Genomic DNA, 18,297 nt, shown 5'->3' with positions numbered 1-18,297 from the left:
TATGTTTGGTTGGTAGCCTTAATTTACAAACATTGTAAATACTTAATCAAATGTATTTGAATGCATTTGGAATTTACCACCATATTACTTTTCCATGATATGCGTCTCGTGGATAGTGTTCACTTCAGTCAGTGCCTGAAACGTTTATACATTGAAAGTATCATTCATGTTAAACCGGAGACGACGACGTTTCAATATTGAAACAATGTTGCAAATGTCAGAGACCGAGAGTAAGGTTAATACAAAAGTATCCGCTATTGAAAACCCAAATGCTAGTCTAAAATAAATGGGAGATAGTGTCTAGGTGGATTTCAATTTTATAAATTGTCTGGCGAGGCTAATGAGACAGTGAGCTGGAACATAGTAAATAGGAACTTCAACGTCATAGCTTTAGCCGGTGGTAACTTCTGGAACGTTAACCAATCAGCTTCCAGAATTAGACCCATCCAAAGAAACTACTAGGCTAACAACTGTAGCAACCTAGACATCAAGCCAAACGGATTTACACTGAAATATGGTGAAGTACTTGGTAATAAACGGAGAACATTGCAAACAGTTATTTGTTGACATTACTACCTTGAATAAGCAATCACGTCAAATTCGTAGGAAGGAGGCCTCCATTGTGGTGCGCACAGAATGCCATCTTAATGGAAATAAATTAGAAAACAAATTTATTTCCACCCTATTCACTCAGACGAAATTACCAAAATGTCACACATCAAAACATTCTCAGTTTCAATGTGAAATATATGCTCATTCTACACAAAAACAATACACATTGCCATTTAAACATCAAACTCCACCAAATCCAGCGAAGTACTGCTGCACCAAACATTTTTTGCATAACAAAATTGCACCCTGCTGAAACACCAGTCTTTTCAAATCATCAAGGTTACTGTCTCCAATGCCCATGCCAATATATCCTCCAAATACCGTCTTCTTGGGCATTATCACTTATTTCAGAATCGTTCAGCAGCAACATTGCTGTTGATATTGGCTATCTACACTGAACAAAAAATATAAAAGCAACATGTACCTTGATTTTTTTTTAAACTTTAATTTACATAGTAAATCATTTTGAACTAATTGTATATGTCACAACACAACTGATTGGCTCATTAAGAAGGAAAGAAATTCCACAAATGAACTTTTAACAAGGCACACCTGTTAATTGAAATGCATTCCAGGTGACTACTTCATGAAGCTGGTTGAGAGAATGCCAAGAGTGTGCAAAGCTGTCTTCAAGACAAATGGTGGCTACCATGAAGAATCTCAAATATAAAATATATTTAGATTTGTTTAAAACTTTTTTTGTTTACTACATGATTCCATATGTGTTATTTTATAGTTGACGTCTTCACTATTATTCTACAATGTAGAAAATAGTAAAAAATAGAGAAAAAATCTGGCATGAGTAGATGTGTCCAAACTTTTGACTGGTACTGTATATATTTTTTCCACACACAAAAAAAATCCCCTTAAAGCTAAAATATCATAATTGGATAAGTCTCCAGCCCACTGAGTTAATACCCAGGAGAAGCACCTTTGGCATAAATTACAGCTGTGAGTCTGTTGTAGGCCTGTCCCCGACCTCAAAAAATCTTGGTCGACCAAAACTAATCTGTTCTTTCTACCAATCCATTGGTAGACATTTTAAATGTGTATTTTTCCATATATAGACAAACCTTATGTGTTTTAATAAAATCAACTATATGCATTGAGCTTGTCTGGTGCTTTAAGTTTACAGTTTGATGAAATAAGACAAATGCCTCAAGAGGGCGCCAGATCTAGATAACCAGAAGACAAAAACCTTAACCTGACCCAACTATTTTCCTCCCGCCCCTGCTGGCTTTCGCAGATTCTGGAGAGAGAAGTGGATTGTGCATCTGGACCCATGATCAATCCGATGTCTGCATTGGCCATTCAGAATTTACGGCGATATGGCCTCAGCAGAAGTCAGGGCAGTGCAGAGCTGTTGTCAAGGAAGTGAGTTTGTGTTTATATAGGATGTACCGCCCCCACCTACAGTCAACCAATCATGTTAACGCGGAGCTATACAGAGCTCTCTGCGCTGTTAGAACATTTGGATGGCGCATGGCAATGCAGTACAGAGCTCGGTTTGGCCTCTGCATGCCTCTGTGGGCTCCGCGATTGCGTCACACCCAGTCTATATGGAGCCTCATATATACATTTGTTACTGCTCGACTAAAACAATCTCAGTCGACCAACAGCCTAACGACCAAACAATCGACCAGTTGACTAATTGGGGTTGGCCCTAGTCTATAGGGATAGGTCACTACTAACTTTGCACACCTCGACCATTCTTCTTTGCAAAACTGTTCAAGCTCGGTCACATTCCTTGGGGAGTGTTGATGAACAACAATCTTCAAGTCATGCCACGAATTTAAGATTGGATTTAGGTCAGGGCTCTGACAGGGCCACTCACAGACGTTTACCTTTTTATTCCTTAGCCACTCCACTGTAACTTTGGATGTGTGCTTTGAGTCATTGTCATGCTGAAAGGTGAAATCCCATCTCAGTTCCGTCTTTCTTATAGAGGGCAGCAGGTTTTCCTCAAGGACTTTTCTGTACATTGCTTCATACATTTTCCCTTCTATCCTGATAAGTCCCTGACAATGAGAAAAATCTCCATAATATGATGCTGCCACCAAGCTTCACATTAAGGATGGTGTTCTTTGGGGATGTGCCATGATGGGTTTGTGCCAAATGTAACACTTTACATTAGGCCGAAAAGTTTAATTTTTGTTTTCATCAGACCCTAAAACGTTTTGCCACATGGCTACAGTCTCCCAAGTGTTTATTCCCCCATACTTCAAATGGGATTCAAGGTGGGCTTCCTTCTTGCCACCCATACACCCATACATGCCAGATTTGTGGAGATCTTGGGACATACAGGGCATTCGGAAAGTATTCAGACTGCTTGACTTTTTTCATATTTTGTTACGTTACAGCCTTATTCTAAAATGGATTAAATCGTTTTTTTCCCCCCTCATCAACCTACACACAATACCCCACAATGACAAAGCAAAAACAGGATTTTAGATAAATGTGCACATTTATTTAAAAATATATATTTGTATTTTATTTAACTAGGCAAGTCAGTTAAGAACAAATTCTTATTTACAATGACGGCCTAGGAACAGTTAACTGCCTTGTTTTGGGGCAGAATGACTGATTTTTACCTTGTCAGCTCGGGGATTCAATCTAGAAATCTTTCGGTTACTGGCCCAACACTCTAACCACTAGGCTACCTGTCGTGTTCTTGGGGACCTTCAATGCTGTAGACATTTTTGATACCTTTCCCCAGATCTGTGCCTCAACACAATCCTGTCTCGGAGCTCTACGGACAATTTCTTCAACCTCATGGCTTGATTTTTGCTCTGACATGCACTGTCAACTGTGGGACCAGAGGTGTGAGCCTTTCCAAATCATGTCCAATCAATTGAATTTACCACAGGTGGACTCCAATCAATATGTAGAAATATCTCAATGATAATAAATAGAAACAGGATGCACCTGAGCTCAATTCTTGCAAAGGGTCTGAATACGTATGTAAATAAGGTAAGGTATTTGTTTTTTTATCTTTAATACATTTGCAAACATTTCTATAAACCTATTTCACTTTGTCATTATGGGGTATTGTGAGTAGATTGATGAGGAAAAACATTTATTTAATCTATTTTAGAATAAAGCTGTAACATAACAAAATGTCTAAAAAGTCAAGGGGTTTGAATACTTTCCATGTGCACTGTAGTTGTCACATGCACACTTTGTCTTGGCCGTAAAAGCGTGTAGCTCTTTCAAAGTTGCTAATGGACTTTTGGTAGCTGTCTAATCAGTGTCCTACTTGCTTTGTCATCTAGTCTGGCGGGACGGCTATAGATGGAAAAGTACCCAATTGTCATTATTGAGTAAAAGTGAAGATACCTTAATAAAAAATTACAAGTAAAAGTGAAAGTCACCCAGTAAAATTCTAATTGAGTAAAAGTATTTGGTTTAAGTATACTAAAGTATCAAAAGTAAAAAGATTTCAAATGCCCTATATTAAGAAAAGCAGACAGCACCATCTTCTTGTTTTTTTTAATATACAGATAGCCAGGGGCGCACTCCAACACTTACAAATGAAGTATTTGTGTTTAGTGAGTCCGCCAGATCAGAGGCAGTAGGGATGACCAGGGATGTTCTTTTTTAATAAGTGCATGAATTGCACCATTTTTAACGAGTACTTTCGGGTGTCAGGGAAAATGTATGGAGTAAAAAGTACATTATTTTCTTTAGGAATGTAGTGAAGTAAAAGTAAAAGTTGTCAAATATAAATAGTAAAGTACAGATACCCCAAATAACGACTTAAGTAGTACTTTAAAGTATTCTTACTTAAGTACTTTACACCACTGGGGACAGCCTAATCTAAGCAGGGTCTTTGATGCCTTACAACTTCCACTTCTTAATAATCGTCTTGACCGTGCTCCAGGGGATATTAAAGGCCTTTGAAATAGGTTTATACCCATCCCTTGATCTGTGCCTTTCCACTACTTTGTCCCAGAGTTATTTTGAAAGCTCCTTCGTGCTCATGGTTGTGTGTTTGCTTTGCAATTCACTACTCAGCAGAGGGAACCTACAGGAACTGCTGAATGTGTCCTGAAATCATGTTAATCACTACAATTTAACACAGATGGAGGCCAATTAACTTGGTGTTTGATTTTGAAGGTGATTGGTTACACCTGAGCTAATTTAGGCTTGATATTACAAGGGGGTGGACACTTGTCCAACCAAGCTATTTCATTTTTTTATTGATAAAAATAAATCAATAAAAATCAGAATATTTCTTTCACTTGGAAGCTGTGGGTAGGATGTATCGATCAATGGAATAATAAACTATTTCAAGCCATTTTCATTTCAGGCTATAAGGCAACAAAAGTTTACCATTTTGAAAGGAGGTGTAGATTTTCTACACCGTCTCTTTGATTCCTCATGTCTCACCATGTTTTAGGCTTTCCATCTTCCAACCCCTGATATTCCTCATATCAGAGCCTCTGGGGGCTTGGTTGATGCAGGCCCTATGTATGAGAAAGCACTGTCTGAGGAGATGGCCAAACTACAGCGGTTGTATGGTGGCGGTGACCTCACTGACTTCCCGATTTTCAAGATCCCTGATGAGTCAATTGTGTGTTCATAAGTATCAGTCCTTTGTTTCGTTTGGTAAGATTAAGTTAAAATTAAGTTTAAATTACATTTAAGTTTAAATTACATTTAAAAAGTCAGGTCAGTCTAGGCACATGTTCTACTATCCTTTGATCCTCTGTAATGCACTTTAGATCCAAAATGTACATCTTAATTTAGGAGCATAGATTTCACATTGTACTGTGTCACTTTTTTTCTCTCTTTTCCAAGTTAGATGATTGGTCCTCAAAATTATCTTCACTCTGTCACTCTCTTTTGTCTGTTAAATCTGACCAATAACCATTTTTTATAAATTATATGTTTTAGTATGGGTAGTCTCATTCACTTCTTTGTTTATAAAGTAGTCATTGCATCAGAAATATAAAACGCATGATGTCAATTATTAGGGATAACTTTTCAATTCTGAATGTTTTTGTAGTTTGTAGGCCTAGTCCATTACATACAATTTTAAATGTGTATACATTTGATGTAATATAAATAATTTGTCATCATAATTTAAGCATAAGGGGCAGGGTATCGGCCTCCAGGGGCGGGACAAGGCATGTTCAGAATTGCTTCTCCTCCCACATGTTGAATATTAATGAGAGAAAATAGTCTGCGAGCCTATACGTAGTGACGACAGACGAAAACTGCGGGCCCGGATTGCAGCAGCCCCTTGTCACTGTGACGAAGATTGGCACTAAGGTAAGCTGTCACTCAAATTCCTCTTTTTTTCGTCGCCCATCAATCTAACAATCGACGCTACATGCTCGAATGCAATGGCTCGCAATGGAATGAGCCAATGTGCACTTTGCAGAATGAACAGTGAGCCAAAAGACTGATCACACATGAAGGCAAGCTGTTGTGACGAGAGAAAAAAGATGTCCGCTTATTTGGAAAAGGCGCATTGGAAAGGGTGAATGAGAAGGCCAGGCGTGTGTTGACTAATCTACAGACTACTGGACATTCGAATGTTATTAGGAGAGATACCTATCGATGACCGCAACGTCGATGGGATGTGTGCTGTTGACAGTGTTTTATTTGTTCAACATTTGAAAGCACCCATATTATATGATACATGTAGCCTGAGCCGCTATACGATATTTAGACAGCGAGGGTAGGATAAATCGGTCAAATTGACACGAAATTGTATGCACGTTTTGTTTGTTATTAGAAACACATTTGATTTATTCCCTTATTTATTTTTCCACATGAATACGGCTTGCTAAGGAGAGATTCATGGGCCTAGTGTCACAGTTTAGGATGATGTTTGGTGAACATTACGAACTGTAGATGCTCAACTTCTGCGTTTAATTATTTAATCAAAATATGTTCCCGGAAGTTAGGGCTACTGACTGTACAACATACCTCCCACGCTGCGCCCGCGGGAATTGATAACTGCACTGTCTGCATTCCATTCTGATACACGCATACAGTGACCAAGCATTTACACACCAAAAAACATGAATCCTCATACCCCAGAATGCAAGGCCCTGTGTTGACATAGTGCCCTGACCCTACGTTCTTCATTGGCTATGTATGTATCATGCAATGGTTATATCTAATCTATGACAACAACAAAAACCTCATCTAAACCCCATGTCTGATGCATGTGTCTCTGTAGGACTGGTAGGCACAGGTCTTGGACTGGAATGCCCGAGTATTGGCATCATTGGCAGCGACCATGATGGAAGCCCATTCGGCATCTCTAGATGAGTACCCGGAGGTGGATGAGGTAAGAGATTGAAGATGAGAAGGAGTGAAGTTTGAACATATGACAAAGTGGGTGGCCATATTCCAATGAATGAGCTGTGTGATATACAGTTGAAGTCTGAAGTTTACATACACTTAGGTTGGAGTCATTAAAACTCGTTTTTCAACCACTCCACAAATTTCAAACTATAGTTTTGACAAGTCGGTTAGGACATCTACTTTGTGCATGACACAAGTAATTTTTTCAACAATTGTTTACAGACAGATTATTTCACTTATAATTCACTGTATCACAATTCCAGTGGGTCAGAAGTTTACATACACTAAGTTGACTGTGCCTTTAAACAGCTTGGAAAATTCCATTAAATTATGTCATGGCATTAGAAGCTTCTGTTAGGTTAATTGACATAATTTGAGTAAATTGGTGGTGCAACTGTGGATGTATTTCAAGACCTACCTTCAAACTCAGTGCCTCTTTGCTTGACATCATGGGAAAATCAATAGAAATCAGCCAAGACCTCAGAAAAAAAATTGGAGACCTCCACAAGTCTGGTTCATCCTTGGGAGCAATTTCCAAATGCCTGAAGGTATCACGTTCATCTGTACAAACCACAATGCCACTGATGTCTCAAGTTTTGAGGGAGTGTACAATTGGCATGCTGACTACAGGAATGTCCTCCAGAGCTGTTGCCAGAGAATTGAAAGTTAATTTCTCTACCATAAGCCGCTTCCAACGTCATTTTGGCAGTACGTCTAACTGGCCTCAAAACCGCAGACCACATGAAACCACGCCAGCCCAGGACCTCCACATCCGGCATATTCACCTGCGGGATCATCTGAGACCAGATAACTGGACAGCTGATGAAAGGAGATGGTCACACCAGATACAGACGGGTTTTCTGATCAACTCCCCTACTTTTTTTTTAAAGGTATCTGTGACCAACAGATGCATATCTGTATTCCCAGCCATGTGAAAATCATAGATTAGGGCCTCAGGAATTTATTTCAATTGACTGATTTCCTTATATAAACTGTAACTCAGTGAATTCTTTGAAATTGTTGCATTTTATATTTTTGTTCAGTATAAAATTACTTGATTACATTATTTTTTTTACATATGGGTGGTCCTATTAATCAACCCCATTATCCAGCTGTTGCAAGCACTATGCTCTAACAACTGCGCTACAGAGGACCACTTTAAAAAACAATGTATGTCAGTTCTAGTGAAAAATGAGTCATAGTTGGAATGAGTCTGACCTGAGGCACTGTAGGAAGGGGTCGGGTTCACTGGAAACCAAATGGAAGAAACTGTTGAAACAGGGAAGGACTAGACTGGATCATGAGCAACTTCTAACTGAGTGTAGAAGTTAAGACAGTGTATTCATCAGGGTTCAATGTGAATGATAAATAGCTAATGCGGTCTCTGTAAGCTGCTGAATTGAGACAGTGTTATGAGTGGAAAGAGACAGACTAGTCTCTTTCTCTCTCCTCTCCCTGGGGCTGGTGTGTGTACTCCTCACCCCACTACCACCCTGAGGGGAGTCATTCACCAACCACTGACCTAACTTTACTGCATTTCACTCTCCTATCCCCTCCCTTCTCCTCCACTCTCCTATTTTCTCTGCATTGTATCCCAATCTTCTTTTTACCGTCTTTGTCTCTTTCCTTGGTAAAGGTCTTGGTGCAGATGCGCGTGGGAGCGGATGTGGAGGGGGATCCAGAGCAGAGTCTGAGCGAGGGGGGAGCAGGCAGCCCCTCTGCCATGCAGCCCCAGACGCCCATGGACACAGACAAGCAGGCCATCTACAGGTAGGCGAGTCATGGTACTCCTCCACTCCGTCCTCCTCATTAGAGCTCTTTCTCTCTGTTCTCCACTTTTTTTCAATCCATTTTCCTTCCCATGTCCTCTTTATGATTGTAAACTTGTGTAGATGTGCGAGCATCGGTGCATGACTGTGTGTTTGTGTGCTTTCATTAACTGTGCCTACTGTAGCGTTAATCCTTTGCACTCGCCTGTGCATCGTAGGCACCCCCTGTTCCCTCTGCTGGCCCTACTCTTTGAGAAGTGTGAGCAGTCGACTCAGAGCTCGGACTGCGTCAGCTCTGCCAGCTTCAATGTGGACATTGAGAACTTTGTCCGTAGCCAGAAGAAAGAGGGCAAGGGCTTCTTCTGTGACGACCCAGATGTGGACAACCTGGTGAGGAACTCTGCACTACCAGGGTCTTGTTCATTTGGGCATGCAACTGAAAACATTTGAAAATGTTACACGTCGTTGTCTGTTTTCGATGTTAAAATATAATATAACGAAGTTCCACGGCTGTTGTGCCCTTTAACAAACCACTCTTGAATTGCATCTCTTAACATCAAGCAATTGAAATATTGTATGCGTGATAGTAAATGTTTGATCAAAAAAAAAAAAAAAATCTTTATTGAGAAGAACTGAAAAGACATGACTGAACGGCAAACTGATGTTGAATGAACTAATTGGTAATGGTTAACCTTAACCCTTGGCTAGGGTCAGGGTTAGAGTTATGGGTTGGCAGCATGCCTACTAATGGCCTGCTAATGACCTGACCTTTGACCCCAGATGGTGAAGGCCATCCAGGTGTTGCGTATCCACCTCCTGGAGCTGGAGAAAGTGAGCGACTTGTGTAAGGACTTCTGTAGCCGCTACATCGCCTGCCTGCGCACCAAGATGAACAGTGAGACCCTGCTGAGTGGGGGAGAAACTGACAGCCCCTGTTCCCCTGTCCAGATTCAGGTACTCACACGCAGGTTATACACACACATTTTCCCTTCATAGATTATTTGTATCTTTCCCAGAGGGAACTTTGGCTATTGAATTGGGATTAAATGATAAGCACATAATAGTACAATTCACACATTATAGGTATAAATTATACAAGATGAACACAAATTAATGTGAATGCAGTTAGGCTAATTTTGTGTGTGTTTCACCCCCAGACCTCCAGCCCACTGACAGGAACCCTCAGCCCTCAAGGCATTGTGATGTCAGCCTCGGCCCTGCAGCAGGGCAACGTTACCCTGACAACAGTCAATTCTGCTGGCCAAGTGTTAGCAGGTATGTCTCCGTGGCATACCACCTCTACAGGTACCCTCTCCTCTCCGGCCTTACTGTGTCCTTGTTAAGACAGCTACTAGCAATACTGGGTCATATTAATTAGTTATCAGGTTCAGGTAGTTCCTCCCTGTTTTAGTCAGTTTCCTTGAATCTGTGAATGTTGCCTCTTTTCAGAGTTAATTTTAAAGTTGATTATAACACGGTACTTCATTTTCTTTATCTGTCGGCTTCAGCCTCGAGAGAGTGACCCACTCTGTCCATTCATTGCCATTTACCAGTTGTTGTTGTTGTCTTAGCTGTTTACCCGTTGTTGTCTTAGCCCTCGCAATCAACACCTGTGATTGCTTTATGCCTCCCTCTAATGTCAATATACCTTGTATACTGTTGTTTAGGGTAGATCTCATTTTTTTGTTTTACTGCGGAGCCCCTAGTCCCGCTCTACATGCTTCGGTTAGCTCCCTTGCCCCACCCCCCACACATGCGGAGACCGCACCTAGCTAAATTGGTGCTTCCAGAGATGCAGCCTCTCTCATCCTCACTCAATGCCTAGGTTTACCTCCACTGTACTCGTACCCTACCACGCCCTTGTCTGTGCATTATGCCCTGAATCTATCCTACCACGCCCAGAAGTCTGCTCCTTTTACTCTCTGTTCCGAACGCACTAGACGACCAGTTCTTATAGCCTTTAGTCTTACCCTTATCCTACTCCTCCTCTGTTCCTCTGGTGATGTAGAGGTTAACCCAGGCCCTGTGTGTCCCCAAGCACTCTCATTTGTTGACTTCTGTAACTGGAAAAGCCCTGGGTTCAAGCATGCTAACATCAGAAGCCTCCTCCCTAAGTTTGCTTTATTCACTGCTTTAGCACACTCCGCCAACCCTGGCTTAGGAAGGCCACCAAAAATTCAGAAATGTCCATCCCCAATTACAACATTTTCCATCAAATTAGAACTGCTAAAGGGGGCGGAGTTAGCCTGCAGAGTTCTGTCCTATTATCCAGGTCTATGCCCAAACAATTCGCGCTACTACTTTTAAGAAATCAGTCTCTCACTGTTGCCGCTTGTTATAGAGCCCCCTCAGCTCCCAGCTGTGCCCTGGAAACCATATGTGAATTGATTACCCCCCATTTATCTTCAGAGTTTGTACTGTTAGGTGACCTAAACTGGGATATTCTTAACACCCCGGCCGTCCTACAATCTAAGCTAGATGCCCTCAATCTCACACAAATTATCATGGAACCTACCAGGTACAACCCCAAATCTGTAAACATGGGCACCCTCATAGATATCATCCTGACCAACTTTCCCTCTAAGTACACCTCTGCTGTTTTCAACCAGGATCTCAGCCATCACTGCCTCATTGCCTGCGTTCGTTATGGGTATCACTGTCAAACGCTCCCTAAAACACTTTTGCGAGCAAGCCTTTCTAATCAACCTGGCCCGGGTATCCTGGAATGATATTGACCTAATCCCGTCAGTAGAAGATGCCTGGTTGTTCTTCAAAAGTGCCTTCCTCTCCATCTTAAATGACCATGCCCCATTCAAAAAAATGTAGAACTAAGAACAGATATAGCCCTTGGTTCACTCCAGACTTGACTGCCCTTGACCAGCACAAAAACATCCTGTGGCGCACTGCACTACCTCGGAATAGTCCCCGCGATATGTAACTTTTCAGGGAAGTCAGGAACCAATATGCACAGTCAGTTAGAAAAGCAAAGTCTAGCTTTTTGAAGCAGAAATTTGCATCCTGCAGCACTAACTCCAAAAAGTTTTGGGACACTGTAAAGTCCATGGAGAATAAGAGCACCTCCTCTCAGCTGCCCACTGCACTGGGGTTAGGAAACATTGTCACCACCAATAAATCTACGATAATCGAGAATTTCAATAACCATTTCTCTATGTCTGGCCTCTCTTTCCCCCTGGCTACCCGAACCCCGGCCAACAGCTCTGCACCCCCGCAGCTACTGGCCCAAGCCCCCCCCGCTTCTCCTTCACCCAAATCAAGACAGCTGATGTCCTGAAAGAGCTGCAAAATGTGGATCCCTACAAATCAGCTGGGCTAGACATTCTGGACTCTCTCATTGTCACAACCCCTATTACTAGTCTGTTCAACCTCTCTTTCATATCGTCTGAGATTCCTAAAGATTGGAAGGCGTCCGCGGTCATCCCCCTCTTCAAAGGGGGAGACACTCTAGGCCCAAACTGTTACAGACCTATATCCATTCTGCCCTGCTAATCTAAAGTCTTCGAAAGCCAATTGAACAAACCGATCATCGACCATCTCGAATCCCACCGTACCTTCTCCGCTATGCAATCCGGTTTCCGAGCTGCTCACGGGTGCACCTCAGCCACGCTGAAGGTCCTAAACGATTTCATAACTACCATCGATAAAAAAACAGTACTCTGTGCAGCCGTCTTCATCGACTTGGCCAAGGCTTTCGACTCTGTCAATCACCGTATTCTTATCGGCAGACTCAACATCCTTGGTTTCTCTAATGACTGCATCGCCTGGTTCACTAACTACTTCTCAGATAGAGTTCAGTGTGTCGATTCGGAGGACCTGTTGTCCGGACCTCTGGCAGTCTCTATGGGGCTGCCAAAGGGTTCAATTCTCGGGCTGACTCTTTTCTCTGTATAGATCAATGATGTCACTCTTGCTGCGGGTGAATATTTGGTCCACTTCTACGCATATGACACCATTCTGTATACATCTGGCCCTTCTTTGGACACTGTACTAACAAACCTCCAAATGTGCTTCAATGCCATACAACACTCCTTCCGTGGCCTCCAATTGCTCTTAAACGCTAGTAAAACTAAATTCATGCTCTTCAACCGATCGTTGCCCGCACATGCCCGCCCACCTAGCATCACTACTCTGGACGGTTCTGATTTAGAATACAGTGGGGCAAAATAGTATTTAGTCAGCCACCAATTGTGCAAGTTCTCCCACTTAAAAAGATGAGAGAGGCCTGTAATTTTCATCATAGGTACAATTCAACTATGACAGACAAAATTAGAAAGAATAATCCAGAAAATCACATTGTAGGATTTTTTTATGAATTTATTTGCAAATTATGAAAATAAGTATTTGGTCACCTACAAACAAGCAAGATTTCTGGCTCTCACAGACCTGTAACTTCTTTAAGAGGCTCCTCTATCCTCCACTCGTTACCTGTATTAATGGCACCTGTTTGAACTTGTTATCAGGATAAAAGACACCCGTCCACAACCTCAAACAGTCACATTCCAAACTCCACTATGGCCAAGACCAAAGAGCTGTCAAAGGACACCAGAAACAAAATTGTAGACCTGCACCAGGCTGGAAAGACTGAATCTGCAATAGGTAAGCAGCTTGGTTTGAAGAAATCAACTGTGGGAGCAATTATTAGGAAATGGAAGACATCCAAGACCACTGATAATCTCCCTCGATCTGGGGCTCCACGCAAGATCTCACCCTGTGGGGTCAAAATGATCACAAGAACGGTGAGCAAAAATCCCAGAACCACACGGGGGGACCTAGTGAATGACCTGCAGAGAGCTGGGACCAAAGTAACAAAGCAGTAACACACTACGCTGCCAGGGACTCAAATCCTGCAGTGCCAGACGTGTCCCCTTGCTTAAGCCAGTACATGTCCAGGCCCGTCTGAAGTTTGCTAGAGAGCATTTGGATGATCCAGAAGAAGATTGGGAGAATGTCATATGGTCAGATGAAACCAAAATATAACTTTTTGGTAAAAACTCAACTCGTCGTGTTTGGAGGACAAAGAATGCTGAGTTGCATCCAAAGAACACCATACCTACTGTGAAGCATGGGGGTGGAAACATCATGCTTTGGGGCTGTTTTTCTGCAAAGGGACCAGGATGACTGATCCGTGTAAAGGAAAGAATGAATGGGGCCATGTATCGTGAGATTTATGAGTGAAAACCTCCTTCCATCAGCAAGGGCATTGAAGATGAAACGTGGCTGGGTCTTTCAGCATGACAATGATCCCAAACACACCGCCCGGGCAACGAAGGAGTGGCTTCGTAAGAAGCATTTCAAGGTCCTGGAGTGGCCTAGCCAGTCTCCAGATCTCAACCCCATAGAAAATCTTTGGAGGGAGTTGAAAGTCCGTGTTGCCCAGCAACAGCCCCAAAACATCACTGCTCTAGAGGAGAACTGCATGGAGGAATGGGCCAAAATACCAGCAACAGAGTGTGAAAACCTTGTGAAGACTTACAGAAAATGTTGACCTCTGTCATTGTCATTACGACGCCAGGACAGCGGAGTCAATCACCACCTTCCGGAGACACCTGAAACCCCACCTCTTTCAGGAATACCTAGGATAGGATAAAGTAATCCTTCTCACCCCCCCCCCCCTTAAAATATTTAGATGCACTATTGTAAAGTGGCTGTTCCACTGGATGTCTTAAGGTGAACGCACCAATTTGTAAGTCGCTCTGGATAAGAGCGTCTGCTAAATGACTTAAATGTAATGTAAATGTAAATTGCCAACAAAGGGTATATAACAAAGTATTGCGATAAACTTTTGTTATTGACCAAATACTTATTTTCCACCATCATTTGCAAATAAATGCATTAAAAATCCTACAATGTGATTTTCTGGATGTTTTTCTCTCATTTTGTCTGTCATAGTTGAAGTGTACCTATGATGAAAATTACAGGCCTCATCTTTTTAAGTGGGAGAACTTGCACAATTGGTGGCTGACTAAATACTTTTTTGCCCCACTGTATGTGGACAACTATAAAATACCTAGGTGTCTGGTTAGATTGTAAACTCTCCTTCCAGTTTCACATTAAGCATCTCCAATCCAAAGTTAAATCTAGAATTGGCTTCCTATGCTGCCAAACATACCCTCGTAAAACTGGCTATCCTACCAATCCTTCGGCGATGTCATTTACAAAATAGTGTCCAACACTCTACTCAGCAAATTGGATGCAGTCTATCTGTTTTGTCACTAAAGCCCCATATCCTACCCACCACTGCGACCTGTATGCTATCATTGGCTGGTCCTTGCTACATATTCGTCGCCAAACCCACTGGCTCCAGGTCATCTATAGGTCTTTGCTAGGTAAAGCTCCGCCCTTATCTCAGCTCACTGGTCACCATAGCAACACCCACCCGTAGCACACGCTCCAGCAGGTATATTTCACTGGTCATCCCCAAAGCCAACACCTCCTTTGGCCACCTTTCCTTATAGTTCTCTGCTGCCAATGACTGGAACGAATTGCATAAATCACTGAAGTTGGAGACTTATATCTCCCTCACTAACTTCAAGCATCATCTGTCACTGCAGCTGTACACAGCCCATCTGTAAATAGCCCAACCAACTACCTACCTCATTCCCATATTTGTTTTTCTGCTCTTTTGCACACCAGTATTTATACCACATCATCATCTGCACATCTATCACTCCAGTGTTAATTACTAAATTGTAATTACTTCGCCACTATGGCCTATTTATTGCCTTACCTCATTTGCACACTGTATACAGATGTTCTATTGTGTTATTGACTGTACATTTGTTTATCCCATGTGTAACTCTGTTGTTGTTGTTTTTGTTTCACTGCTTTGCTTTATCTTGGCCAGGTCGCAGTTGTAAATGAGAACTTGTTCTCAACTGGCCTACATGGTTAAATAAAGGTGAAATAAAAACATTTTAAAAAAATTATAGTGAGGTGCTGAGGGTCCTTGGATCAAGGTGTTACCAAAAACGTGTCATAACTTGTTTATTTGTGTGTGTGTTTTGAGCAGGTGGTACAGTGTACCAGCCCATCACAGTAGTCACTCCTCAGGGACAAGTGGTTGGACAAGCTATCTCACCCCAGACAATACGCATCAACAACACACAGGTGAGGAATACGCCACACACACACACACACACACAGACAGACGTACGCTCACAGTCACACGAACTACAGGCTGTTCTCTGAATTGACTGTGTGTGTGTACAGCTCCAGTTGCAGCTCAATCAGGACCTGAGCAGTTTCTTCACCCAGGAGGACAGCTCACCCAAGAGCAACAAGAGGGGCGTCCTGCCCAAATCAGCCACCAACATCATGCGCACCTGGCTCTTCCAGCACATAGGGGTGAGTGAAAAACACCTCAAGGTGTAAATTGAACACTATACCTTGCACCTCGTACCAACCATTCCGAAGATTAGAATAACTATAACTAAATGTATTGTAACTCAGAGTAAATCTTTGCTAGGTTTTTCCAAGGGTGTCTGTGCATGCTTGCGTGCATGTGAGTGTGCACGTGCATGCATTTGAGAGAGAATGATGGCCCCCGTCACGATGGCTCGTCCCATGATGGCTCGGAGCGGCTGCGTTGACAGAGACTGATGTGTTAGGCCCTCATATGACTGGCCCATGGTCGGCTGGCTAAATGCTAATCAGAGGTTAATCAGTGGACAGCTCACAGGCCCACTGGCGGAAGCTAACAAGACTGGTAGCTCACAGAGACCCTTTGTTCCCTGTGTGTGTTTGTGCCTGTGCGGGTGTGTTTGTGCGCGCGTGTAAGACTGTTAACTAACAGCCAGATGTTAGATAATCCTAGCCCTTTGTAGGATGAAGCGTCTTCACTACAGCTTGTTCCCCTCTGCTTGCTCCTGAGTTGCCAATACTGGCACTCAAGCCTCTGTACATCCTAATGTTGAATCTAAATGCATCCGGGTTTGGGACGAAAGCCCAACCTCCTCATACCTCAGATTTTCTCAGAGGAAAACAGAGGAATTGGGTAAAAAGGTATCCGACTAGTGGCCAGGCTGCTCCGAACTCTAATTCACATAGAAGTGACTTTACTTAATCATCATCCTGTGCTGTTCCCATACAAATGGACCTTTAGTCTTACATCATCCATCCACAGTCTTTCCCAGTACCCACTGGGCTTAATAGGGAGCTAAACACAAACAATAATTTGCTGTAAATGATTGTTTGTATTCTTTACCCTTGTCTCTTTGCATCTCTCTCTCTCAGCATCCCTATCCCACAGAGGATGAGAAGAAACAGCTCGCCATACAGACCAACCTGACCCTGCTGCAGGTCAACAACTGGTGAGTCAATCTTTCACACACACACACCCTAAACCCAAGTGCAGAATTGTGGCCTTGGATGATTGGCTTAGCCCCTGTTCGTCTCTCCCTCTCCAGGTTCATTAATGCTAGGAGGCGGATACTCCAGCCCATGATGGACAGCAGTGCGTCGGACACGCCCAAGAGCAGGAAGAGGACTCCCCAGAGCCGGCCCACCCAGCGTTTCTGGCCCATGGCCAACAACATTGCCTCGGCCGGTGTAGGGCAAGAGGTGGCCATGGACGATGATGGTAAATGCCCAGAAAAACAAATATTATGAAAAGTCTGCAAGTCTGATATGCTCCTGTTAAAGTGAGAAATCACAGTAGGAACATGACTTAAAAAAATAAAATCCCCAGTCCTTATTACAGGCTGAGGGGAATGTCATGCTGTGGCTTTCACACCTTGATATGACTTGATCTTGTCCTTAACATACCAGCCGTCTCCATTACCACAATAACCCCGGTCAACTCGGATTGACTATACACTGTCCAATTACGTACTGGTTAGTGGATGTGGCAGAAGCTTGATCTTTTTCCCCTGTGCCCTCAGTTACCATGGTGACGATGGGCATGAGTGTAGACGAGCTGCAGACTCTGACATCAGACGGTGCAACACTGGCCATGCAGCAGGTGATGATGGGAGGACACAGCGAGGAGGAGGAGGGCGAGAGTGAGGAGGAGGAAGAAGAGGAGGAGGGGGGTGACATGGCCGGATTGGAGTGACATACCACTACAGCGGGATGTGATGTCACACCCTCGTGCATGCCTGTGTTTGACAATATTACTCAACACTCATCAGTGTCCAAGACTATCCACACTAGGCCTTTAAGGTCCTACTAGAAACAGAGAAAAAAATATGCTATTTTTATATGTAAAATGTTTGGAATGAAGGCTGTTTATTTTCATTTAGCTTTTTTGCTTAGTGTTTTTATTTTTAGATCTTTTTTTAAAGAATATTTATGTATGAACATTGAATGTCCAATATGGCTGACCTGCTTTTCAAGGTCTGTTGGATTTCTCTAATAATAAAATGTTCAAGAAGGATATCCCTCACCTTTGTTTTTTTTGTTTCAGAGTGTAGACGCGGTATCTCAGGGGAGGATATCGAACCGAGGATTTTTTGGAGGATGTATTGATAGTTGTGCAAAGATGTCTGAAACAAGAAATTCACACATGCTTATGAATGCAACATCAAAAAGGAATCATTTGAAAAAGCTTTTTCTTAAAAATACATATTTTTATGGTATT

General features: G+C 42.5%; 1 protein-coding gene across 2 annotated transcripts; it reads left to right on the top strand.

Moving 5' to 3' along the window:
* The first annotated feature begins 5,779 nt into the window (after window positions 1–5,779).
* LOC115129630 (homeobox protein PKNOX1-like) lies at window positions 5,780–18,093 on the top strand. 2 transcript variants are annotated; one of them, XM_029660211.2, is made up of 11 exons: window positions 5,780–5,886; window positions 6,806–6,916; window positions 8,570–8,703; window positions 8,921–9,092; window positions 9,483–9,656; window positions 9,860–9,977; window positions 15,730–15,827; window positions 15,930–16,064; window positions 16,953–17,029; window positions 17,126–17,298; window positions 17,600–18,093. In XM_029660211.2, exons 2-11 carry the CDS (start codon window positions 6,866–6,868, stop codon window positions 17,770–17,772), a joined length of 1,305 nt encoding a protein of 434 aa, XP_029516071.1. In that variant the 5' UTR covers window positions 5,780–5,886; window positions 6,806–6,865; the 3' UTR covers window positions 17,773–18,093. The 2 variants fall into 2 exon arrangements, with proteins under 2 accessions (XP_029516071.1, XP_029516069.1); XM_029660209.2 differs by having other exon boundaries at window positions 9,860–10,007.
* Window positions 18,094–18,297: the final 204 nt, after the last annotated feature.

Source organism: Oncorhynchus nerka, linkage group LG5 (genome assembly GCF_034236695.1).
Source record: "Oncorhynchus nerka isolate Pitt River linkage group LG5, Oner_Uvic_2.0, whole genome shotgun sequence".
NCBI classification, from domain to species: Eukaryota; Metazoa; Chordata; class Actinopteri; order Salmoniformes; family Salmonidae; genus Oncorhynchus; species Oncorhynchus nerka.
Note: the sequence above shows the minus strand (reverse complement) of the source record. Positions and strands in the feature narration are given on the sequence as shown.

What these genes read in the sequence shown, in the direction of transcription:
- LOC115129630 (XM_029660209.2), top strand. Translation starts at nt 6,866, where the DNA reads ATGATGGAAGCCCATTCGGCATCTCTAGATGAGTACCCGGAGGTGGAT. An exon ending in GTTCCCCTGTCCAGATTCAG is followed by an intron (nt 9,657 to 9,859) that starts GTACTCACACGC and finishes TTTCACCCCCAG; the next exon opens with ACCTCCAGCCCACTGACAGG. An exon ending in CTGCTGCAGGTCAACAACTG is followed by an intron (nt 17,030 to 17,125) that starts GTGAGTCAATCT and finishes CTCCCTCTCCAG; the next exon opens with GTTCATTAATGCTAGGAGGC.